The 26,062-nt window shown below is 52.3% G+C and overlaps 1 protein-coding gene across 1 annotated transcript in view; it reads right to left on the bottom strand.

Annotated features, from left to right (window-relative positions):
- DYNC1H1 (dynein cytoplasmic 1 heavy chain 1) overlaps positions 1–26,062 on the bottom strand; it is a 1,654,074-nt gene that overhangs the window by 46,207 nt on the left and 1,581,805 nt on the right. The window contains exon 77 of the mRNA XM_086937823.1: positions 314–441. Coding sequence (XP_086793949.1) covers positions 314–441 — 128 coding nt within the window. The remainder of the gene's footprint in view (positions 1–313; positions 442–26,062) is intronic.

The raw sequence follows: 26,062 nt of genomic DNA, 5'->3' as shown, positions 1-26,062 counted from the left end.
CAACTGTACCCTCACCTGGGGGTTAGTGCACCCTGATAGCGGGGTGACTTACTTAGGCCCCTGCTCACGAAAAGTCTTCCTGATCCAGTTTGACGTCTGGGAAATTCAAAGGTAAATATCTGGGGCTAGAAGTCTATATCAGATCTAAAAGATTTAATGGGATTTCCCGTAAAAAGAAAAAAGTAAATATGCACTAAATTTGATTTTGTTTTATAAAATAACATATCAATTCATTTGATTTATCAAACAAAATTGAAAATCATTCAACTTTTTACTGTTCTACTAAAGTAATGCTAAAATCAGTCTTACTTACCACATTAGACTTTTTTTCGGCGTTTGTTTGCTTGATCCATCGGAGCTGTGTCAGAAATAACACAGTTGAAATTGAATTTGATAGAGTTAATTTATTGTTAGTACATTTAGCTCCCTGGAGCTTCAAACCTGTAAATAAAAAGACATTTTTAGTAAAATAGCACAAAGAAATAACTAATGCCACAATAATAAAATAAAGCATCACAATGTTATGTTTACTTTCATACATGGCTTCATGCTTCAACTTAGCAGTGCATAATGAAAATACCAGAACCTTTAATTACATTTACATCTAACAGTACATGTCTGAACCCAATATTCTTTATGGACAGTTGTGGCAGACTATTACTTGTGCTAGAATAACAAGTAAATTAGTTGTGTATCTTTAGTAATGGTTTTCTGACAGATCCTCTAAATATCATGCACATTACTCATTTTATAAAATAGCCCAAGATACGAGAATAAATATCTAAAGACTTTAAATACATCTGATCAACCCCACATCATAGAATCAGATGGACTTCATTGTTGTGAATAAAGTTTGAAGCCTCTAAAGGCACCACTTGCATGAAAGACAGCTTCATTTTACCCCCACCACAGAAGTGAGCAATAAATGGAACAATAAAAAAGAAAATATGAGAAAACTATTACCAAACACCATAGTTAGAATTTCCGGTTTTATGGCAATTATTTGTATTGATATTTCCATCGGTATTGCTCCACATTTCGTTTTCACTAATATCAGTATTTATTTGTAATTATTTTGGGTTTAGTGGAATAATGAATCTGAAACTATTATAGTTCTAAATGTATGTAATTGATAAATGTATATCCATAGTTGAACTCCTAACAGATTTCAATGATATATAAAAAAAACTAGATCAAGCAATGCATCTATATGAAAACAGGCACATTTTAGTGTCATCCTTATGCACATGAATGGCTGTTCATGCCTCTTTCCTAAAATGTTTTTCTTTTTTCACCCCCCTTACTTGTAAATCTCCATAGCTATTGGCCTGGTTGTCATGATTGACAGCATTTAGAATAATTGGAAAAACAAAATAATTTCCGTTTTCATCCACTTTTTTTAAATACATACGGATAAGAAAACAAATATTTTCTGTCTATATTTATCTGTAAAAAACAGAAAACAGGGAGCCTTAATCAGAATAAGCGAAGATGACAAAAAGCAATTTGGATATCAATCAAGAAACTGTATCCAATATTTCAAGACATTTGGTATTTGTAATAACTTAGTGATTACTTTTCAGATTACATTTTAGAGTACTTTTTGGATAACTTTTTCTACTCCGTGTGATATGCCTAGATATCATACTGGGACATTTCCTAGAAAAAGGTAAGTAACACTGTTTGGCACTAAAACACAGTTGCTTAGATTTCCATACAAACACAACTAGTCACTTAGGATTGCATTGACTTTTTTTTCTCTGAAAAAGTTCTATGGAAAATAATGAGGTCATCGGTTTGCAGGTAAGTAATCGGTCTTTAGGGTTGAGTTTCTGGGGTAGAACAAAGGTTCTCCCAGGGTCAAACATGTACTCAAAAAGCACCCTCAGCAGCAAGAGAGCAGGCGGGTGCTGAGGCACAATGTTAGCCTAAGGGGCTGTAGGTTGGTGGCTGCTCTCAGTCAAGCCACATGGATGAAGGAGCAAAGCTCCTAGGGTTAAGCTCAGGGAAAAGTGGAATCCAAGTTAGTGTTAGCACACAAGGAGCATCCACAACAGCGCAGGGGCGGCCGGGTGCAGGATACTGGATTGACAACTGGCCCCCTGAGGGTTTCAAGACATCTGCGGTCGTAACACGCACTGCAGGTTTGGGCAGGGAGGCTTCCTGGAGGCTACCACTGGTTGGAGAGGTAAATTGGGACGCTGGGGTTTGTTGGGACAACGTCGGTTGGGCCACCCAAGGCCATGAGTCGTCGGGTGCAGGGGTTGTGAGAAGTTGGCCTGATATATGATGCTCACTAATTCTAGTGATCACCTTGTATCAGTCCAAACAACCCTTATGGTGAATGGCTGTAAGTCAACCTTATAGACCAGCTATCCTAATGGTAGCATGGACAAAGCAGTCTTAGGCTAAACTCTTTTGGCATGTGGAGCCAGCTGTTTTACCACATGTAACCCCTTGAATACCAAATGAAAGGACACCACACAGGTAGATATGAAAATAAACAAGATATTTATTAACTAACAAACACCTCTGAACTCTTTATGAGATCAGAGGGCTAAGCACATGACAAGACTCTTAAGAAAAATATGTTAAGTTGCACAAATTACAATGGTGCCCTAGGGGCACGACAAACCATATATATTAAGTAAATGGTATAAGGAAATCGATAGAAGGAATGGAGCTGTCCAGAGGCTGTAGGATCGCTGGGACTACACTATCCTAACCTGAGGTAAGTAATAGGAGGCCCACGGAACGCGCGTGCAGAGTGTGAACTCCCACGCGAGATGCGTAACAAAGTCAATGGACAGTACAAATTACGAAAAGGTAAGTATTAGACAGTTCCGACTAGCTAGGACTAAAACGACTGGAAATCTGGACACTAGGATAGTCAATTTACCCTTGAGCACCGATGCACAAGTTACTACTTGTGTAACGATATATCTGTAAGAGACATTAGTTAGTGATAGATTCCTTACCTTAGAATATCCCCAGGCGTCAGACTGGATCCGGAAATTTTTGCGTAGCAATACCCCTGCGCGCTGTTAGGCGTCGTCTGCGGCTCCGCGTCCGTCGTCGGCGTCGTGAGCGCCGGGATGACGTCATCGGAGTATATAGACGGCGCCCATGCGCGCTGACGTCAGTTCTGATAACACAGCTTTTCCGCGCCAGATACGCAGAGCCATGATAGAACTAACACTGGTGCCATGAAACTAGGGCCCTGAAAGGGGATGACCTTAACCCTAAATATCGGTTCGCAGAACGGGGAGGATGGGAGGGCGGTAAGGAATCTATCACTAACTAATGTCTCTTACAGATATATCGTTACACAAGTAGTAACTTGTGCATCTGAAAGAGACACGTTAGTGATAGATTCCTTACCTTAGAATAGATACCCCAGCAATACCAACCCCGGTGGTGGGTCTGCGAACCAATATCACACCAGAAAGTCCTGGAGGACGGAACGGCCAAAGAAGCCATCCCTCCGGACTTGGCTGTCCAGGCAGTAGTGTCTTGCGAACGTGTGCAGCGAGGCCCACGTGGCTGCCTGACAGATGTCCTGCAGGGGGACACCGCGGCCCAGGGCAGTTGTCGTTGCCGTGGCCCGAGTGGAGTGAGCCCGCAATCCAGCCGGGGGCTCCTTCCTCGCCATGGAGTAGCATGCTTGGATGCACAAGATGATCCACCTGGAGATGGTCCTCTTGTGTACAGCCTTTCCCTTCTTCGCGCCCACGTAACCAACGAAGAGTTGGTCATCCACCCGGAACTGGCGAGTGCGGTCCAGGTAGTAGGAGAGCGCACGTTTTGGATCCAGACGGTGGAGCCTCTCTTCCTCTTTCGAGGGATGCGGAGGCGGAAAGAAGGTGGGCAAGGTGATGGACTGCCCGATGTGGAAGGCCGAGACAACCTTGGGCAGAAAGGAAGGTCGTGTACGCAACACCACCTTATCCGGATGAACAGACAGGAAAGGCGGAGAAGAAGAAAGAGCCTGGAGCTCACTCACCCTCCTGGCAGAGGTGATGGCAACCAGGAAGGCCGTCTTCAGCGTAAGGAGACGAAGAGGACAGTTATGAAGTGGCTCAAAGGGAGCACACATCAGATAGGTGAGAACAAGGTTCAAGTCCCACTGGGGCATCACGAAGGGAACAGGAGGGAACATGTGTGTGATGCCCTTCAGAAATCTACTCACTATAGGGGACTTGAACAAAGAAGGCTGATCTGGTAGCCTCAAGAAGGCAGAAAGAGCAGAAAGGTACCCTTTAAGAGTGCCCAGAGCAGAGCCCTGCCGGGCAAGGGAAAGAAGAAAGAGCAGCACTTCCGAAAGGGGTGCAGAGAGGGGGTCCACAGCCTTTGCTGCGCACCATGCCACAAATCTATTCCACCGGCAGGCGTATACCGACTTAGTGGAGGGACGCCTGGCTGCCAGAATGATGTCACAGACTTCGGGAGGCAAGTCAAATGGCCTCAACTGCCGCCGCTCAATCTCCAAGCTTGTAGGTGGAGACTGGACAGGTTCGGGTGCAGGACCGTCCCCTGCTGCTGCGACAGAAGGTCCTCCCGAAGAGGCAGACGAATCGGGGGATCGACTGACATGCTGAGTAGCTCGGGATACCAGTATCTTCGAGCCCAGTCCGGAGCCACAAGGATAACCTGGGCCCGGTCGCGCTTGATCTTCTTCAGCACTCTGGGCAGAAGTGGTATAGGCGGAAAGGCGTACAACAGGCCGCAGCTCCACTCGCGACGAAAAGCGTCTCCGAGCGAGTGCCGCCTTGGAAACTCCAACGCGCAGAACTGCTGACATTGCGCGTTCTCTTCTGTGGCGAATAGATCTAACCAAGGCTCTCCCCACTGTCGAAAGAGACCTTGCGCCACGTCCGAGTTCAGACGCCATTCGTGATCCATCATGCACCGGCGGCTGAGTTCGTCCGCCCTGGCATTCAGAGAACCTGCCAGGTGTTGAACCACCAGAGTCACGCCCTGATGTTCCAGCCACTGCCAGAGGCGCAGAGCCTCCTGGCAAAGGGTCCACGACCCCACACCGCCCTGTTTGTTGCAGTACCACATGGCGGTGGTGTTGTCGGTGAACACTTGCACCACGCTCCCCCTGACAGAGGGGAGGAATGCCTTCAGTGCAAGACGAATCGCCCGCAGCTCCAGAAGGTTGATGTGGAGCCGGGACTCCGCCGGAGACCAGAGGCCTCTGATCTCCGCCTCTCCCATGTGGCCTCCCCAGCCCTGGAGGGACGCGTCCGTCACAACTACGTGCTCCGGCTGGGGTAGAGAGAGGGGTCTGCCACTGACCCAGTCGCGGTCCGTGAGCCACCACTGCAGTTGTCTCGCAGTGCCCTCTGAGATCAGGACATGATCGGACAGGTTGCCCTGATGCTGGGCCCACTGAAACTTCAGGTCCCACTGCAGAGCCCGCATCCGCCACCTGGCGTGACGCACCAGAAGGATGCAGGAGGCCATCAGTCCCAGAAGCCGCAGCGTCAACCTGACCGAGACCCGGGATAACGGCCCGAAGACAGGAATCAGAGCCTGAATATCCCGAACCCGCTGCTCGGGTGGGTAAACCCGAAACTGCGCCGAGTCGAGAACCGCTCCGATGAAAAGGAGCTTCTGAGAGGGACACAGGTGTGACTTCGGCACATTGATGGAGAACCCCAGCAAGTGCAGGAGGTCGGCCGTAGTCTGGAGGTGGCTGACGACTGTCTGGGGCGAGCCCGCCTTCAACAACCAGTCGTCGAGGTAGGGGAAGACTGACACCCCTTGCCTGCGCAGATGGGCTGCGACCACCGCCATCACCTTCGTGAACACCCGTGGGGCGCTGGTAAGGCCGAAGGGGAGCACGGTAAACTGAAAGTGCTCGTGGCCTACCGTGAACCGCAGGTAACGCCGGTGGGCCGGCAGGACGGGGATGTGGAAATAGGCGTCCTGCAAGTCCAACGCTACCATCCAGTCTCCTGGGTCCAGGGCAGCCAGGACCTGAGCCAAAGTGAGCATCTTGAACTTCTCCGTACGGAGGAAGCCGTTCACGTTCCGCAGATCCAAGATAGGGCGTAGGCCCCCTTTGCCCTTCTTGGGTACCAGAAAGTAGTGGGAGTAACAGCCACGACCTACTTCTGGCCCAGGAACGCGCTCGATGGCCCTCTTGGCCAAGAGGGCCGAAACTTCCTCTTGCAGAAGTCGCAAGTGATCCCCCGACACACGGTGGCATTGAGGTGGCATGGATGGAGGGGAAGACTCGAAGGGGAGGGAGAAACCCCTTCGGACAATTTGCAGCACCCACCTGTCCGAAGTGACTGTATGCCAGTGGGAGAGGTGATGGCGAACCCTGCCTCCCACAGGCGTCACATGGGCCTGAAAACTCGGACTAGGAAGGTTTTGAGGCGGGGGCTGCTGAGGGAGGTGTGGACTGGCCTCGCCGCTGGCCCCGACCACCGCCACGGCGGTTCCCACGGCCGCCACCGCGTTGCTGAACATTCTGCGGCGCGTGGCTGACGGTCCGTGGTGGGGCGCCCCTTCCGTGGCCACGAAAGGAGCGAAAGGCACCCGATTGCTGGCGTGGGGCCGCAAGGCCCAAGGACTTGGCCGTGGCCCTGGAGTCCTTAAAACGTTCCAGCGCATGGTCTGCCTTGTCGCCGAAGAGGCGACGGCCATCAAACGGCATGTCCAGGAGAGTGGCCTGGACATCGGCCGAGAAATTGGCGGACCTCAACCAGGCGTGGCGTCGAACCGCCACTGTCGTTGCCATCGCCCTGCCCAGTGAGTCCGTGGTATCCAGCCCACACCGGATGGAAAATCGTGCCGCATCTCGGCCGTCCGCAAGGGTTTGGCTGAGTTTAGCCCTGACCTCCTCAGAGCATTGTGGCAGCACCTCCGCAACCGTGTCCCACAGAGTGTGGGTGTAGCGGCCCAAGAGACAGTTGGTGTTCACTGACCGGAGCCCCAGGCTCACAGACGAGAAGACCTTCTTCCCGAACTGCTCATATCTCTTGGATTCCCGATCGGGCGGGGCCGTCGGGAATGCGGTCTGGGAAGTGGAGGCCTGGATGACCAGGCTCTCGGGGGTGGGGTGGGTGGACAAAAAGCAAGGGTCGCCCGGTGCCGGGCGGTAGCGTCTGGCCACGTTCCTATCCACAGGGGGACCTGTGGCGGGCTTGGACCAAGTGCCCAGCAGAACGTCACACAAGGCCTCATTGAACGGCAGAAGGGGCTCCGCGGAGCCGGACTGCTGTTTGAGCACCTCAGTGAGGAGATTAGTCCTCACGGCCGCGACGGGGAGCTCAAGGTTTAGGGCCTTAGCTGCCTTCGTCAACACTACACTGTAAGCAGAACCCGCCTCCGAAGCCACAGTCGGGGGCGACGTAAATCCAGTGTCTGGCGATGTGTCAATACCACTGGCCTCCCCAAGCTCAAATGTCCAGTCCTGATGAGACTGGCAATCACGTGCCAGAGGGTCCTCGGACCCCTCCCACTGCTCCTCGTCACCCAGCTCCTGGAAACCAGGATGAACAGCCAGGGCCTCCTCGTGGAGATAGAATTCTCCGACGGCCGACGGAATCGGCGCCCAACGGCGCCCTTCCGACGCCTGAGGCGGACCGTAGGAAGCATTGGGGTCGGCAGCCACCACGGCTGCCGGGGACGACACCTGAAGGGACGGCGCCGGTGAGGTCGTAAGGTCGACCGGCGAGGTCCCGGATCCGGAGCCGGATCCAGCGAGGTCGCGCGGCGCCGGGACCGAAGTCGCCAGCGGCGCCGGGCCCGAAGAACCCGACGTCGTCGGGGCCGAAGCGCCCGACCCGGAAGGACCTCCAGACGGAGCCGATCGGCCCGAAGGCGCCACGGGAACCGACTGAGGAGGGAGGGCCCTCATGGCCATGAGGTACCTCTCGACCTCCTCCTGCGACGCGCCGTGCCCAGGGACCCGAAGGTGTGGGGCAGGCGGCGACGCTTGCGACTCCCGCGGAGCCGCGTGGGCGGTGTCGCCCGAACCCCCGGCCGCATCGAGCGAGCGTCGGGGCGGGTCGGAGGACCGATGGTGTCGCTCCGACCTCTCATGCCTCTTACCTGAGGACTTGGATCTAGACGATCGGTGACCACTCCCGGAGCGTCGATGACTCCGACCTCGCGACCTGTCCCTCGACCTCCCGTGGGACCGGGACCGGGACCTGGAGCGGCGCGGGGCCGACTGCCTCAGCTCGAGACGCTTGCGGGACCGCTCCCGCCTAGCCTTCGACGTCAGGGCCCGGCAGTCGTCACAGGTTCGATCGTCGTGGTCGAGGCCTAAGCACTTCAGGCACCGGCGATGGGGGTCCGTGACCGACATGAGTCGGCCGCACTTCGAGCAAGGCTTGAACCCGGGCATCCCTGGCACCGATAGTCGAGAATCGACTAAGTAGAGGATCAAAAAGATCAAAAAAGTTTTCAGTCAAAAAGAGACTGGGGGTAGAGCTTCTTCCGGATCTGCGCTAGCTGGCGCGGAAAAAAGAAGAACTGACGTCAGCGCGCATGGGCGCCGTCTATATACTCCGATGACGTCATCCCGGCGCTCACGACGCCGACGACGGACGCGGAGCCGCAGACGACGCCTAACAGCGCGCAGGGGTATTGCTACGCAAAAATTTCCGGATCCAGTCTGACGCCTGGGGATATTCTAAGGTAAGGAATCTATCACTAACGTGTCTCTTTCAGATATGTTCTTGTTACCTCCCCCATGGGCTGCGGGTGCATAGGTGTCAAAGTGTGTCGGGTTTCCGCGTTGAAGTCTATGGAGCCTGGAAGAAAAGATGCTGCAGGCGGCCAGAAGGAAGCTGTCCGGAGTGATCCAAGGGTGGATCAAGGAAGATGAAGACCTGAAAGCAGAGGGGACAATGTTCACAGTCACTAGCCAGTGACTGGAATGGAACCAGGAAGGAACCAGATGCTGTCGTCGCGATCAGGTGAAGAGTGGACGCTTGACTCTGCAGCCACGTGGACCAGGTGGTGTCTTCGACGGCCAGGATGGAGGCACGAGCTGTCCCACGCAGGCTCTCGCCGTCGGCGGTGTTGGTCCGGATTCGGCGTCAACAGGCCTTGGCAAAGGCAACCCACGCGGTGAGTGGAAAAGGCGTCTGATGCGGACCAGGAGGGTCCGGGGTGCTTCTCCTTTGCAGGGAAGCAAGGGCCAGTCTGGAGTAACCAGACCAGCGGTGTGGATTTCAAGGATCGTCGTCTAGGAGGCCACTAGCCAGCCAGCAAGTGACCTGACAACGCGTCGAGCAGCAATCAAGCAAAAGGGCCCCACGCAGATCTCGTGGATGCTGGAGGGCTGATCTTCTGTGCAGGAGCTGCTCGGGGCTGGGGCTTCTCAATCCCCAAAGCACTTCGTCGAGGATGCCTCTGATGTCGTGCTGGAAGCGAAGTGCAGTTTCTACAAGATGGCCGGTCCCACGTGTCTTGTCGCACCCACGGATCTCAGCTGTGCAGCAGATGTAGGTAGAGGTCAGAGAGGTCTGGAAGTCCGGGTCTCGTCAGGCTCTGAAGTCTGGATCCACTCGGGAAGACGACAAAGTGGACCGCTAGACGTTTGATGGTGCCTGTTTGTGCAGGGTGGTCGCTCCTTGGCCACAAGGGAGATTTCTTCAGTCTTCTGTGGAGCAGAACGTCGAAGTCCAGAGTTTCTTCTTGTAGAGTTTCAAATCAGGATAATCTAATTTGGAATGGGACCAGCTCCTACCTTTATTCTCCTAAAGGGGGCTGTACTATGACTAGGTCCCTCCTATGGGTGGGACCAGGAAGGGGGGTGGTTACACCCCCTATCCTTTGTCCGGTTTCGCGCCAGAGCTGGGGCTGGAGTGCCCCAGCAACTGGTTTGAACCGGTGTATGCACAGGGACACCTTGTGTGCCCCAGGCATGTCTCATTCCTTTCAGGCCTGTCCTACCTAATACACAAAATCCTGTCTGGGGTGGTGTTAGCACCTCCCAAGGCAGGAAAACTCTTTGTCCAGGCCTCCCTCGCTGGAAGGACTCCCAGCAGCAGGAGGTCAGACTAGTGTCTATGGTGGCAGCATCCATTTTGTGATGCTGAGGCTCGAGTTAACTTTAACCGGGGTTCACAGTTACATACATGTCGTGTCCCTCTAAAAGGGTGGAATGCTACCCCCGTCGCCAGAACTGGCGAGGGGGTAGTATTCCAATTCGTATGACACCTTACTCGACATGTTTTGATAATGCTATGCCAAAGTTGGCAATAACCGCGAGGTTATAATGCACTTAAGAGTATATGGTATAGTGTTATCATGGAAACAGCTAAAGGACTTGGTTCCGAAAGCTGCAGACAGGCTCAGCTCTTGCCAGAGCACTATCGCACATAATTCCAAGCACTCTGCCTCCAGGATTGTTAATGAATTGCTAGGCTGAACAACCATTTGTGTTGAATCACTTATTTTTTATGAAAAATTATGAAGCAAGTATATAGGCGTCAAAGGATACACTACCACATTTACAGAGGTTCACAAATACATTGAGTAAACCACAAACAATACATTCAATCAAATAATACACATATAAACAATTGTTATGAAAAAATAAATATAGACAACTGTGCAATGCCTCAACAAATTACGTTATTGAGGCACCAATCCTAAATACAAAATGAACAAGTGGACTGACAAGGTGAACAACTAGCCTACTTGTTACAAACACCACAGAATACACAGTGAGTTTGTCACATGGTGCGCAAAATAGGAAAACACATAAACTATACAACAGTGTAGAAATGTGTAAGTTCTATTCCTATTACGCCCTAGTAGTTTGGTATCTTGGTGGAACTGGGCGTCCACTCACTGTGTATTCTGTGGTGGTTGTAACAAGTAGGCTAGTTGTTCACCTTGTCAGTCCACTTGTTCATTTTGTATTTAGGATTGGTGCCTCAATAACGTAATTTGTTGAGGCATTGCACAGTTGTATATATATTTATTTTTTCATCACAATTGTTTATATGTGTATTATTTGATTGAATGTATTGTTTGTGGTTTACTCAATGTATTTGTGAACCTCTGTAAATGTGGTAGTGTATCCTTTGACGCCTATATACTTGCTTCATAATTTTTCATAAAAAATAAGTGATTCAACACAAATGGTTGTTCAGCCTAGCAATTCATTATACTAGGTCTGCAATTGCTTCTAAAAACGTTATACTGTCCGGCTCCTTTGTTTGTTTATTCTATAAGAGTGGTCCAGGCCGGCCAGGGACAGGACCCAAGCCTTCCCCTTTTTCCCTCCAGGATTGTTAAGGCCTGCCACAGGAGTTACTTCCAGAAGCGGTCGCTCCCCCACCTCCTTTCCTGGTATCGTACCTATTGCTGATTTCTGCCGTATTTTACATTGTCCTACTGCTGAATTCTGCCTCGCATTTTACTTTATTTGGTTTTATAGCTGCGCCGCGCTCTGTGACACTGCTGTGCCTTGCTGCCTATTAGTATTGCATTTCGAGTGTGGTTTGCTTCGTGATTTGCCCTGCACAGCGCTTTCTGGCTTCACCTGGTATAGCGCTTTCCTCTGCTGGCCTGAGATAGTCTTGCCCTTGAGTAGCGCTCCATTATCATTGTGGCTTTTGTTGTTGGAGACGCTCGCAACGTTTGTTTACCAGACTGCCATTTTGTTTATTTTCGGACCGTCCCGGACCCTCCCTGAACCTCGCTCCCGCCTCCCTGCTGCCCCTCCGACCCACAGAGATACAGGCTGCCCACGTCCTCGTGGTGAGCTGTGACCGCCCTGCTACTTCCAGAAGCGGTCGCTCCCCCACCTCCTCTCCTGGTATCGTACCTATTGCTGATTTCTGCCGCATTTTACATTGTCCTACTGCTGAATTCTGCCTTGCATTTTACTTTATTTGGTTTTATAGCTGCGTCGCGCTCTGTGACACTGCTGTGCCTTGCTGCCTATTAGTATTGCATTTCGAGTGTGGTTTGCTTTGTGATTTGCCCTGCACAGCGCTTTCTGGCTTCACCTGGTATAGCGCTTTCCTCTGCTGGCCTGAGATAGTCTTGCCCTTGCATAGCGCTCCATTATCATTGTGGCTTTTGTTGTTGGAGACGCTCGCAACGTTTGTTTACCAGACTGCCATTTTGTTTATTTTCGGACCGTTCCTGACTCTCCCTGAACCTCGCTCCCGCCTCCCTGCTGCCCCTCCCACGCTCCGCCCCCTCCACTATCCATATATGACAAATGCATCTGCGCGCAGCGTTCACGCGCAGCGATCGCGCCGAAGGTGCACCAGAGGTAAGCCCGTCTACGCCCGCCCGCGCCTGGACCGCGCCCAGCGCCAGACCCCCTGGCCCCCGCTCCATCCACCCCACCCGCATTACATACGCCGCCTCCACCCTCCTAGCCCTAAACCCCGGTCGACTCCCCAACTGCGCCCAAGCCGCCCATGGACACACCCATGGACCCTTCACATGCAACTCCTGCAAGTTTGACGGCACCAAGACCAACTCCTCATCCACAAACACCAAACAGAGCTCTGACACCAACCACCTAAATTGCATCCTGCTCAACACCCGCTCGGTCCACAGACACGCCATCGACCTCTGGAATCTACTAGACACCATTTCTCCGGACGTCGCCTTCCTAACTAAAACATGGACGAACGCCTCCTCAGCCCCAGACATCACCATTGCCATCCCGGAAGGCTACAAGATCATCCGAAAAGACCGCACCAAGCAAATAGGAGGAGGCATCGCTATCGTGCATAAGAATTCCATCCGCATCTCAACCAACTCAGACGTCAACCTCGCTAGCGCCGAACACCTTCACTCCCAGATCCACACCGACCCCAAGACCACACTCATAGGCACCCTCCTCTACAGGCCACCAGGACCCCGTGCACAATTCAGTGAAGACATCATTGGCTTTATCACCCCACAAGCCCTCCCCCCCGAGGACTACATTCTATTGGGAGACCTCAATTTTCACCTGGAAAAAAACAACGACAGCAACACCACCACCCTTCTGGACAATCTCGCCAACCTTGGACTCAAACAACTTGTTAATACCCCCACTCACCACGCAGGTCACACACTCGACCCTATCTTCACCTCCAGCAAACATATCTCCTTCAGTCACACCACAGCTCTCCATTGGACGGACCACAGCTGCGTTCACTTTATCTACAAAAAGACCACAACCCACAACCATCCTCAACTTACTTCACCATCGACCAGATATCCTTATCGCTTCTTCAAAACCCCCCTGCCCACTCTACGAACCCCAACCAAGCAGCCATTAACCTCACTCAATGGCTAACCAACAGCGCCGACAACCTAGCACCCCTGAGAAAACGTCAAATCAAACTAGGCAACAAAAACGCCCCCTGGTTCAACGATGATCTTAAGAAATCCAAGAAACTCTGTCGCTCCCTTGAGAAGGCATGGAAAAAAGACCCAAACACCTGTACCAGGGACACCTTCAAAAACGCCACTCGCATACACCACCAACTGATCCGGACTGCCAAGAAAGCCGCTTTCAAAGACCGACTCGACAACAACGCCCACAACAGCAAGGAATTATTCAACATCGTCAAAGAGTTTACCAACCCCGCTGCCAACTCCAACGACATCACTCCCTCTCAAGCCCTTTGCGACTCCCTAGCTTCGTTCTTCCACGACAAAATAGCGGACATCCACAACAGCTTCGACAACCAACCCGGAGACCAACCCACCCAACCTTCCGCCGTACCTTCACCCCCCTTGAACATCCTTAATGACTGGAACCCAATCTCCACTGAGGACACCATCCGCTTGATGAACTCCATCCACTCAGGATCCCCCACAGACCCATGCCCTCACCACATCTTCAACAAAGCAGATTCCATCATAGCACCACACCTCCGAGACGTCATCAACTGCTCCGTCAACTCCGCCACCTTCCCGGAAAGCTGGAAACACGCCGAACTCAGCGCCCTTCTGAAAAAACCCACAGCGGACCCCACCGAACTCAAAAACTACCACCCCATCTCGCTCCTTCCATTCCCGGCCAAAGTCATCGAGAAAGCTGTCAACAACCAGCTCGCCGCCTTCCTCGAAACCAACAAATCCCTCGACCCCTCACAATCCGGCTTCCGAGCAAAACACAGCACTGAGACCGCACTCATCGCAGCAACAGACGACATTCGAACTCTACTGGACAATGGAGACACAGTCGCCCTCATCCTCCTCGACCTCTCCGCAACCTTCGACACAGTCTGTCATAGCACCCTCATACAACGCCTTAGCAACATCGGAATACAAGGAAAAGCCTTGGACTGGATCATCTCGTTCCTTGCCGGAAGAACTCAGAGAGTCCGCCTTCCACCATTCAAGTCAGAGGCCACTGAAGTCATCTGCGGCGTACCACAAGGATCTTCACTCAGTCCCACCCTCTTCAACGTATACATGAGCCCCCTCGCGACCATCGCACGCCAACACAACCTCAACATCATCTCCTACGCTGATGACACTCAACTGATCCTCTCACTTACCAAAGACCCTAACACCGCCAAAACCAACCTACATGAAGGAATGAAAGAAGTAGCCGATTGCATGAAGCACAGCCGTCTGAAACTGAATTCCGACAAAACAGAAGTCCTTATCTTAGGTACCTCCCCCTCTGCCTGGGACGACTCTTGGTGGCCAGAGTCCCTTGGAAAAGCACCCATCCCGACAGACCACGCACGGAACCTGGGCGTCATTCTGGACTCCTCACTCTCGATGACCAGACAAGTCAACGCCGTTTCATCATCGTGCTTCAACATTCTTCGCATGCTCGAAAAAACTTTTCGCTGGATCCCCACCGAAACTAGAAAAACGGTCACCCACGCACTGGTTACAAGCCGCCTGGACTACGGAAACACCCTATACGCCGGTACCACCGCACAACTTCAGAAAATACTCCAACGCATCCAGAACGCATCAGCCAGACTCATACTAGACATCCCGCGTAACAAACACATTTCTGATCACCTGAAAAACCTCCACTGGCTCCCCGTCAATAAGAGGATAACATTCCGCCTCCTAACCCACGCACACAAAGCACTTTACGAACTTGGACCCGAATGCCTCAACACACGACTTTCCTTCTACACCCCCCCCCCACCCCCCCCCCACCCGCCAGCTACGCTCTTCCAGCCAAGCCCTTGCTGCTGTACCTCGCATCAACAAAACCACCATGGGAGGAAGATCCTTCTCCTACCTGGCGGCTAAGACCTGGAACTCACTTCCCATCCACCTCCGCCTCACTCAGAACCACCTAGCATTCAGAAAGCAACTTAAAACGTGGATATTCGACAAGTAATTCCCCACCCTTCCCCAAGCGCCTTGAGACCCTCTGGGTATGTAGCACGCTATATAAATTATTTGAATTTGAATAGGAAGATGTGTCCATTTTAGGTTTAGATATAGGTATACTATATCTAAAGCAAAGGGTGAATACACCACCTTGCCCCAGCTGATTGATCAGCCAGTTGTGTCAGATTTGGATGGCCAGCCAGGGGTGGCATAATGCAAATGCTACTTACCAGTATGCATCTGTTCTTGGCATGTAGGGCTGCTGACATTCATATCTGTGCATAGTCCGCCACCTAGTGTTGGGTCCGGATGATTGCACATTGTTGTCCTGGAAGAGTCTTCGAAGTATCACGAGATAGGTGGCTCCTCCCCTGGACTACAGTGCGCATGGGCATCGCCTCCATCCCCAGATTGTTTTTAGCCATAGGCAGAGATGGAGTGAAGAAGTGAGTGATGACCATGCTATGAGCATATGTTTGTATATGAATACATACTGCAGCTGCTACAGGCGCCGGGGAGGAGGGTGGGCGATATGAATGTCAGCAGCCCTACATGCCAAGAACAGATGCATACTGGTAAGTAGCATTTGCAGTTCGAGGCATGTGGGCTGCTGAATTCATATCTGTGCATAGAATACATAGCAGTCCCTCCATTAGCGGCGGCCGCCCGTGCCAGCTGCAGCAGTCTGAAAAAGTGTTTTTAGAACAGCCTGACCAACAGCTGCCTGTTGTCTTGAATGCACGTCTACACAGTAGTGCTTAGTGAAAGTATGAGTGGTAGACCATGTGGCTGCTCTACAGATGTCTTCTAAGGGAATGTTACCTAAGAACGCCATAGAGGCCCCCAACTTCCTAGTGGAGTGGGCCCTCGGTGGTATAGTGAGAGTGCGCTTTGCTTTAGCGTAGCAGATCTGAATGCACTTTACTATCCATCTAGCTATTCCTGCTTTGGAGATTGCATTTCCCTTGTGTTGTGTGGCAAAAGCAACAAAAAGTTGTTTGGTTTTGCGGAAATCTTTTGTCCTGTCCACATAATACATCAAGGCTCTCTTCACATCAAGGGTGTGGAGCATCCGCTCCGCCAGCGTCTCTGGGTTTTGGAAGAACACCGGCAATTCAATAGTTTGGTTTATGTGAAACTGCGAGACCACCTTGGGTAAGAACTTAGGGTTAGTGCGGAGCACCACCCTGTTGGCATGTACCTGGAAGAAGGGTTCTTGGATGGTGAGCGCCTGCAGTTCGCTAACCCTCCGTAGCGATGTGATTGCTACCAAGAACGCCACCTTCCAGGTCAGAAACTGCAGCTCGCAAGAGTGTAGTGGCTCAAAGGGAGGACCCATCAGCCTTGTAAGAACCACATTGAGGTTCCATTCAGGAGCTGGTGGAGTCCTTGGTGGAATGACTCTTTTGAGTCCTTCCAGAAAAGCCTTGATAGCAGGGACCTTAAAGAGTGACAGGTGTTGCCTATTTTGGAGGTATGCTGCCATAGCCGACAGGTGAATGCGGATGGAAGAGTAAGCTAGATTACACCGATACAGGTGAAAGAGGTAACATATGATGTTTTGAATGGAAGCGTCTAGCGGGTCAATGCTGTGCTCCACGCAGTAGACGACAAACCTCTTCCATTTAGCCGCATAACAAGCTCTAGTAGTGGGCTTTCTCGCCTCCCGAATGATGTCCATGCAATCGGGAGGAAGATTGAGGTAGCCAAACTCTAGGACTTCAGGAGCCAGATCGCCAGGTTGAGCTGTTGCGGATCTGGGTGCTGAATGTCGCCATGGCTCTGCGTCAAAAGGCTGGGAGTGAGATGAAGCCTTTGATGCGGTACCACGGAGAGTTCCAGAAACGTGGTGTACCATGGTTGGCGAGCCCACGTTGGAGCAACCAGGATGAGCGTCATCGAGTGTTGCCTGAGCTTGCGTGCCACCAGCGGTATCAGAGGTGCTGGGGGAAAAGCGTACGCAAATCTGCCTGACCAGTTCATCCACATCGCATTGCCCTGTGATTGAGGGTGTGGGAACCTGGCGGCGAAGCTTTGGCATTTTGCGTTCTCCTTTGTGGCGAACAGGTCTATCTCTGGATGACCCCACCTGTGGAAGTACGGTTGGAGTACTGATGGATGTAACTCCCACTCGTGCATCTGATGGCTGTGTCTGCTGAGCAGATCCGCCATCTGGTTGTCCTTGCCTGGGAGATGTTCTGCCATGAGGAAGATGTTCCTCTGAATGGCCCACTTCCACATGCTCTGAGCCAGATGAGACAGCTGTGGAGAGTGTGTTCCCCCCTGCTTCTGGATGTAGTACATGGCCGTCATGTTGTCCGTCCGGATCAACACGACCTTGTTGCACAGATGTACTTTGAACGCCTTTAAGGCCATGAAGATTGCCATCAGTTCCAACACATTGATGTGCATCTTCCTTTGCTGAAGAGTCCATAATCCCTGCACCGTGTAATGGAGTACATGCGCTCCCCATCCCTGGAGAGAAGCGTCCGTTGTCAGGATGATCTGTGGGACAGGCTCTTGGAATGGTCGGCCCTTGCAAAGGTTCAGTGGATTCCACCAATGCAGAGAGTTGTACGCCCGACCGCTCACCAACACTAGGTCTGTCAGTTGCCCATGAGCCTGAGTCCACTGACGTGCCAGGCACTCCTGAAGCGGACGCATATGTAGTCTCGCGTGCGGGACAATGGAGATGCAGGAGGCCATCATGCCTATCAACTGCATGAACACCTTCGCTGGAAGCGAGGTTTGGGGTCTGAATCGTTGGATCAGCGCCTGGATACTGGCGATTCTCACCGAACTCGGCTGCGCAGTGGCTGCCAGAGTGTCGATTGTCGCGCCCAGATACTGTCGCACGTGGGCGGGCTGGAGATGGGACTTTGGGTAGTTCAGAGAGAATCCCAGATCGTGCAGGAGGTGAATGGTGCGTGACACGTGGTCTACGCACTGCTGTTCCGTCTTTGCCTGAATAAGCCAGTCGTCTAGGTATGGAAAGACATGGACGTGCTGGCGACGGAGATGCGCTGCTACAGTCGCTAGGCATTTGGTGAAGACTCTCGGTGCCGTGGTGACCCCGAACGGCAGGACCCTGAACTGGTAATGCTGGTCTAAGATCTTGAATCTGAGATACTTTCTGTGTGAAGGATGCAGGGGAATATGGAAATAGGCATCCTTCAGATCCAGCGTTGCTAGGAAGTCCCCCCGTTGAAGCAGGGGAAGCACCTGCTGCAATGTGAGCATATGGAAGTGCTCTGAGTTGATGTACCAGTTCAGGGGCCTGAGGTCCAGGATCGGCCTGAGTGATCCGTCCTTTTTGGGAATTAGAAAATACAGGGAGTAAACCCCTGTTCCCCGTTCTTGCAATGGAACGAGCTCTATCGCCCCTTTTTGCAGCATGACCAGTACTTCTTGCTGCAACAAGGTCAAGTGCTCGTCGGACATAGCACGGCTTCTTGGCGGTATGTCCGGTGGAATGGACGTAAGTTCTAGACAGTACCCGTACTGGATAAGAGACCTCACCCACCTGTCCGTGGTGATGGACCTCCACGCCGGCAGGAACTGCTGGAGTCTCCCCCCGACAGGTGTCGTGTGATCGGGGGGAAGTGACAAGGCGTCACTGCTTGTTGGAGGTGGTGGACCTGGAGGCATTGTTTCCACGTCCCCTGCCTTTGATATTATTGCCTCTGTAGCCACCCCTGCCCTTGTTGTTGTTATACGAGGACTGGGTGTTACCCTTGTAGTATTGCGTGGACTGGGATGCCTGACCTCTTGAGGTGCCTCTTGAATTGGAGCGGCGAAAGGAACCGCCCCGAAACTGCTGGCTTTGTAAAGCCCCCATAGACTTGGCAGTTTCGGTGTCTTTCTTCATCTTTTCTAGGGAGGCATCCACCTCAGGGCCGAACAGATGGTCAGGATTCACTGTTTGACCCAGTATTGTGGTTTGTATGTCGGGTTTGAACCCAGAAATTCGAAGCCAGGCATGGCGTCTAAGTAACACGCTTGTATTGATAGCCCTGGAGGCAGTGTCTGCTACATCTAGGGCACATTTGATGGATGCATTAGTAATAAGTTTACCCTCCTGAATGAGCATCTCCCCCGCCTCCTTGTATTGGTCAGGCAAGTGTTGCAGGATGGCCTCTAATGTGTCATAATGGGCCCTATCATAACGAGCAAGCAGGGCTTGAGTGTTAGAGATCCTCCAGATGTTTGCTGCCTGTGCAGCAATGCGTTTGCCTGATGCCTCAAAGATTTTTGACTCTTTGTCTGGGGGAGGAGCATCACCAGTAGTCTGCGAATTCGCCCTCTTCCGAGCGTTGGACACCACCAGGGAGTCCAATGGCAAATGTCCCTTAATATACGTGGGATCCGTGGGCGCCGCCTTATACTTTCTGTCGATGCGAGGATTGACCACCCTCGCCCGGGTGGGCTCCTTGAATACCTCCTGTGCATGCTTCAGCACCCCTTTGAGCATTGGTAGCGTCTTGACTTGCTTTTCGGCTACCGAGAAGGTGTCGACTAGGAAGTCCGCATCCACAGGGTCTGAGTGCAGTTCGACGTCATGGTTCGCTGCTGCCCTTTCTATTAATGCATTAAACGCCGCCGAGTCCTCTGTCGGTGACGTCTTCGCGGCGAAAAGTTGAGTGTCCTGGCCCGACTGCGGGTCGTCCATGTCGCCTCCTGCTGTCCAGGGCACCTGCTCCTCTTCCGGATCCGAGTACGCAGGATAGTTGTACTCATCGTCCTCCTCGTCCACACCAGGCACTGGGGAATGGGCCGGCGAGTGTTCCATGGCTTATGGAGACAGAGGTTCCATCAGAGCCGAAGAGTCCGCAGAGTACTTCTTGTTCTTAAGTGGAATCCTAAAAGGTTCCAATGGCGGCTCCGACGTAATCTTTCGTTTGAGGAGCGACAATTTTCCGGTGTTGGCGCCGATGGTCACCTCCCGACGTTCCTCCACCGCGAGCGGTTGGAGCCGAAGCTTCGACACCACCAAGGCAGCCTTCGGCGTCAATACTTCTTGAGCGCTCTGCTTAGGCGCGAAGGCCTTCGGCGCCGACTTGGGAGGAAGGGTAAAACGGATTGGCGTTTGTTCCTTGGCAGGCTTCGGCGTGGGCCTAGGCACTACAGTGTCCTGGCTGGGAACAACAGTGGACTGTTGGATCCGCTTCAAGGATTCTCCCACCTTCTTTGTAAGGGATGCCGAGGGCTGAACCGTCGCGAGCGACTCTTCGTCTCCGAGAGTCCGGTCGCCGGTAGGCCTCTTCTTCGGTGCCGACGCCCCATGGCCTGGCGCACCATCAGCGTGACGCTTCTTCGAAGCCTGTTTCGGGTCCGCGACCCCTTTCGGTGCCGACGCAGCCGCGTCGGATGCCTTCACCTTCGGCGCCGACCCAGAGGGCTTCGAGTCGGCCATTTTGGCGCGGCTCTTGTGGTCGGCCATTTTGGCGTGGCTCTTTGAGTCGGCCATTTTGGGTTTCTTGGAAGTTGACGCCTCCAGAACCTTCTTCACCAACGCCACTTTCGGTTTCGGTTTCGCATCCGAGGGTGCGGGACCAGGTGGCTTCACTTTCGGTTTCGTGTTAGAAATGTCCGTGACCGGGCCCGAAGGCGGGGACGTAGGACTCATAGTAAGATCTTGGGTAAGGCCCGAAGGCGATCCCTCGACCTGGGCCGTATGACGGGGGGCAACCCCGGAGTCCGGTTGGGGAAGCTCTTCTTCTGAGCTATCCTCCATCGTGGCACAAATCAGTTCGTCGTCCCCTACCTCACCGGAGACTTCGTCGCAGGTCTCCTCATCCGCGTCGTAGGTTTCTTCCTCGGACGCGGGTTCAGAGTCCGACTTTTGTACGCCGTCCTCTTCCTCGACCGATTCCTGAAAGATGTCATCAGGTGGGGGCGCCGAAGCCGACAACTGTGCCTGGAGTCGATTAGCCCGGCGAATCTTCAAAGTTTTCTTACTCCTAAACTTTGAACACGCCATGCAGGTGTCTTCACGGTGATCCGGTGACAAGCATGTGTTGCACACGGGGTGCACGTCGAGGTGCGAATATTTTGAGTGACACAGCGGACACTTCTTGAATGGAGTCCGCTCCATAGTAAAAGTGGTAGTGTAGGCCCGTCCGCGTCGAAGCACGTGGAAGGGCAGTAGGAGATTGGAGCTGAGAGTCAGTAAGAAAACCCGAACGCAACAATACCGACGCCCAGCCTAAAGACCTTTTGGTCGCAAGTAAAATCGAACAACTATCGGTTCCGAAGGAGGGAACCGAAAACACATCCGAACCCTATGGCGGAAAAAAACAATCTGGGGATGGAGGCGATGCCCATGCGCACTGTAGTCCAGGGGAGGAGCCACCTATCTCGTGATACTTCGAAGACTCTTCCAGGACAACAATGTGCAATCATCCAAACCCAACACTAGGTGGCGGACTATGCACAGATATGAATTCAGCAGCCCACATGCCTCGAACTACATGCTGCAACCCCTGGTAAGTCTTGGGTTCACTTATGCCTATGGTACACTGTACAAGGACTTACAAGAGTGACCCAATACCAATTGGTAAATGCACCTAAAGTACATGGATGTCAATTTAGAGAGAGAACAGCTAGGCTGTGGGTCTGATTAGCAGGCCCACAGCCAGGGAAAGTCGTAAACCAGTGAAGCAAAAAGCAGAAATCTGGGGTGACCATAGAATTACAGACCCTACTCTCCTACAGGGGTGTCAAGTTTCCTTACCAGTTCCATTTGCGGTCCAGGGGACCCTCCAGAAAGAGGCTGCAGGTGTTGTTGGGAGGCTTGAGGTAGCTTATGGATCACCAGGGCCAAGGTGTGTGTGGGGGAGGGGGGGGGGGGGGGGTTGTAGGGCAGAGGCCACAGCAGTTTGTGTCCTCCTCCTCTTCCTTCAGCGAGGGGGGCCTCCTTGTGGTGTTGGGTCACTCGAACTCGGGCCGTGGGCGTCTAGTGCAGATTTGCGGTTTCGGACGGAACTTGAGCAAGTCCGGTGCTCACGGGAGACAAAGTCTTTGCAGAGAATGCAGGTTCTGGGGGCCTGCTGGCTACAGGACACACTGGGATTCTGCTGTAGCAGGTCTGGGTCCAAGGCAGTTGGTGTCGTCTTCTTCCTTCAGCACGTCTCTTCAGTCCTTCTTGCTGGTCTGAGGAGGCAAGGTTCAGTGTTGCTCTTAAATTGGAAATTTAGGGACATTTCAGGTAGGTAGAGGTTGGGACCAATGGGTCCCTTCCTTGGGGTGGGTATACCCCCTATTATGCCACCCTCCAGTGGGAGGGGGGCATAAGCCTCTCTGGTTGGCTGGGTCACCCCATCCATCCTTAAGATGGTGGAGACAGAGTTGTGCCTCGCCTTCCCCATCTTAGAGGTGGAGTTGGCAAAGGTGGGCACACCTCTCTTCCTATCTTGTTTAGCCATCACAACGTTGGCGTTATTACCGGCGGGTGCCAGTTGCTGAGAGCAGCAAATGGCTGGGTCAGCTCACAAAGGCTGCAAGCCTTTTAAGCTTCCTCTTTGTAGACCCTGCCCATCCTGGGTTAGGAGGCTTGGCCACTCTGCCCAGGAAATGCTTGGTTTCAGGCCCCCGAGCACCGGAGGCTCTCGACCCAGTGATCCAGAAACATGTCTGGGGGTGCCAGCTGGCGAGCAGCCACTCAGCCAGGACACTAGAGTTAGGTCATTTTTCAAGGGACACCTCTAAGAACCCTTCTGAGAGAATTTGGCATTAAATCCCACACTGGCATCAGTGTGAATTTAATGTGCTAAGAAGTTAGATACCAAATGTACCAGAATTAGGTGATCCATTAAGAATGGACTTACACACTGTAGGGGTACAGTGCACATGCAACTGGACCCTCACCTGGGACCTACTACACCCTGTTAGAGGGGTGACTTACCTAGGTCTCAGGCAGAGTTTTGGAGGCATGGCACGCAGGTATGTGTGTCATGTCGACTCTTCACTTTCCTCTACACCAAAACATGCTGCCTGCAAGGGCAGTGTGTGTGTGTTAAGGTACAGGGCGCCTAAGGGTGGCACAATAGGTGCTGCAGTCCTTAGAGGCCTTCCCTGGTCACAGTGCCCTTGATACCCATGGTACCTTTTACAAGGGAATTGCATGTGGCCACAGAGGTGTCAATTAGGGGTGCAAAGGTACATTTTCAGGGAAAGAAGATAGGCCCTGAGTACCTGGCTAGCAGGAACCTAGAGAAAAATTTGTCAAAGAGCATCAACATCAGGCAAAATGTAGGGGGCAACCATGAACAAAGGAGCACTTATACAAGGAGCAAATGGGCAAAGTAGAACTCCGTAGGACCTGGCTATCCAGACAGCAGTGCTTCATGAATGTGTGAACTACAGCACACGTCACAGATGTGCAAGAGTGGCACTCTATACAACAGCACAGTGGTAGCAGCCTTGGTGTTGGCAGAATGAGCCCTTATGCCTTCTTGAGACTTTCTCGGCTAATTCAAAACAAATCCTAATGCAAGCACAATCCATCTGGAGATGGTTTGTTTCCGCACTGCTTTTCCCTTCTTTGTTCAAGAGAACCACACAAAAAGATGTATTCCTCCTGAAGGTCCTTGGTGCGTTTAATGTAGAATCTCAGAGCTTTGTTAGTTCACAAGCAATGGAGTCTTTTGCCCTCCTTGAAAGGATGTGGTAGGGCAAACAATATCAGCAGGGTTGATGGAAGGAATACTGCCTCTGTTCGTAGAACTAGCTTATCAGGAAGGGAGGTAGTATACAGTGGATGAAAGGAGAGTGCTTGGAGGTCACTTGCATACCAAGCTGACGTTCTTGCTAGAAGGAGCACTGCCTTCAGGGTTAGTAACATTGGGCGACAGCTGTGCATTTGCTCAAATGAGTTTCATTTTGGTGGAAAGAAACAATTTACTTGCTTTCGGTAATGCATTATCTGGTAGAGACTATCTAATTGCAAATTCATTACCTTAGAATTATGCCCAGGCGGCAGACTGGATCAGGACATTTTTCATGAGCAACACCCTTACGCGCAGGTATGTGGCGTGGTTCAACTCAGCGTGGCGTCGTCAGTGGCGGAAGTAATTTGCACGGTGCCTATATAGGCGCCACCCCAGAGTGACTATGTCCGTTTCTTTTCAAGACTTTCCATGCCAAGAGTGCGGAGCAACAAAGGTGTGGAAAATTAGGGCACTGTAAAGGGAAAGCCCAGTTCCTAGACATCAGTCTGCAGAGCCGGGAAAATGGGTTGGTCACTAAGGAATCTGCAGCCAGCTAAGAGTCTCTACAAGATAAAGTGCTTGGTAAAAGTTGTAGGAAACAGTTTTTTTTTTTGCAGTAGCCCCCACACTTTATGCCTGGCATTTGACGCAACTTTGAGAGAAATGCATTGGGTTCATGCTAAACAGGTCCACAGTGCCAGTGTTCTTTATCTAAAATCAGACAATTGGTCACCTGAGCCCCAAGTGACCAGTCCTTTAGCACTTCTAAGTCCCTGGTAAGTGGTACCTCTGGTTCCTGGGGCATAGGTATTAAAGTACGAGTTACTTACCTTCGGAACGATGTATCTGGTAGAGACGATTCTAGCCGCAGATTCCTTCACATAGAATTATCCCCAGGCGTGAGACTGGATCCGGAAACTTTTTTTTACCACAGCATCCCTGCGCGCCGGGCGACATCACGCGACTCCGCCCAGGCGTCGTCTGCGTACGTGATGTCACAAGACCCGCCCTGGTGCGCCTACGTCAGTTTTCGTCTGAGAACTTTTCCGCACCACAACGCGGAACCACCAGATAAAAAACTGTGAATGCATGGAACCAGTGTGCGAGGAGCAGAAAAATTGGAAAGAAACGATGACTAACAACACCACACAGAGTAGTGTCAACACCGCAGAACCCAAAGGCAGGGAAAGAAGAAAGAACAAGCAGAGCCCTGTGCAGCCACCCTGCCAGCACATAGACAGCCTCCGCACCCCTGTGCCCCAGAGGCAAGGAACATGCGTAAAAGTCATGGCACACGTAGTAATCTACCACCCCCACCCTGAGCAAGGAAGGGGACCAGTCCCGAGAAAGACCGGGACAACAAACCTCAAAGTCACCCTAACATAGAGGGCAACAACCCACAAGGGACAAGGGCAAGACATGGCCAGATGACCCTTAATCAGAGGATAGCAATGGAAGGAAGGGAAGGGAGGACAGGGATAGAAATCAATCCCCCACCAAACCTGGAATAGCCTGAGTAGCAGGGCACCGGAACCCCCTCCTCCAAAGAACCAAATGAGGAATGAACAGTCCCCAGACAGAGCCATCCGTCAAAAACAAGGAAGGCCCTCACAGGAGACACAGCCCCCCACCGGGAGGAGAGTATCGAAGACCAATCCAAGGGACCTCGCAGAATAGGGGAGGAAGGGAGGGCCGTGAAGGAATCTGCATCTAGAATCGTCTCTACCAGATACATCGTTACCAAGTAACTCGTACATCTGATAGAGACTGCTAGCCGCAGATTTCTTCACGTAGAATAGATACCCTAGCAATACCCCCTTGGAAGGAGGGTCTGCGAAAGGACCCCACCAGCCAACACAGTACAGAGAGCCCCACAGGGGACCAGATCTGCGGACCAGGTAGAACCTCGTCCCTGCCAGGCAATGGGAACCCCCACAAGCAGAACCCCACTGACCCAAAGAGGATGTAGGAGGGAGAAGAAGGCTGAAGGGGCCCGTACACTCACAGCAGAGGAACCAAGGGCAAGGTCGGAGAGGCCGAAGCACCCC

The sequence above is a fragment of the Lissotriton vulgaris genome, chromosome 9, assembly GCF_964263255.1.
Source record: "Lissotriton vulgaris chromosome 9, aLisVul1.2, whole genome shotgun sequence".
Lineage (NCBI taxonomy): Eukaryota > Metazoa > Chordata > Amphibia > Caudata > Salamandridae > Lissotriton > Lissotriton vulgaris.
The sequence above is the reverse complement of the archived record's forward strand: the minus strand, read 5'-3'. Positions and strand labels throughout refer to the sequence as shown.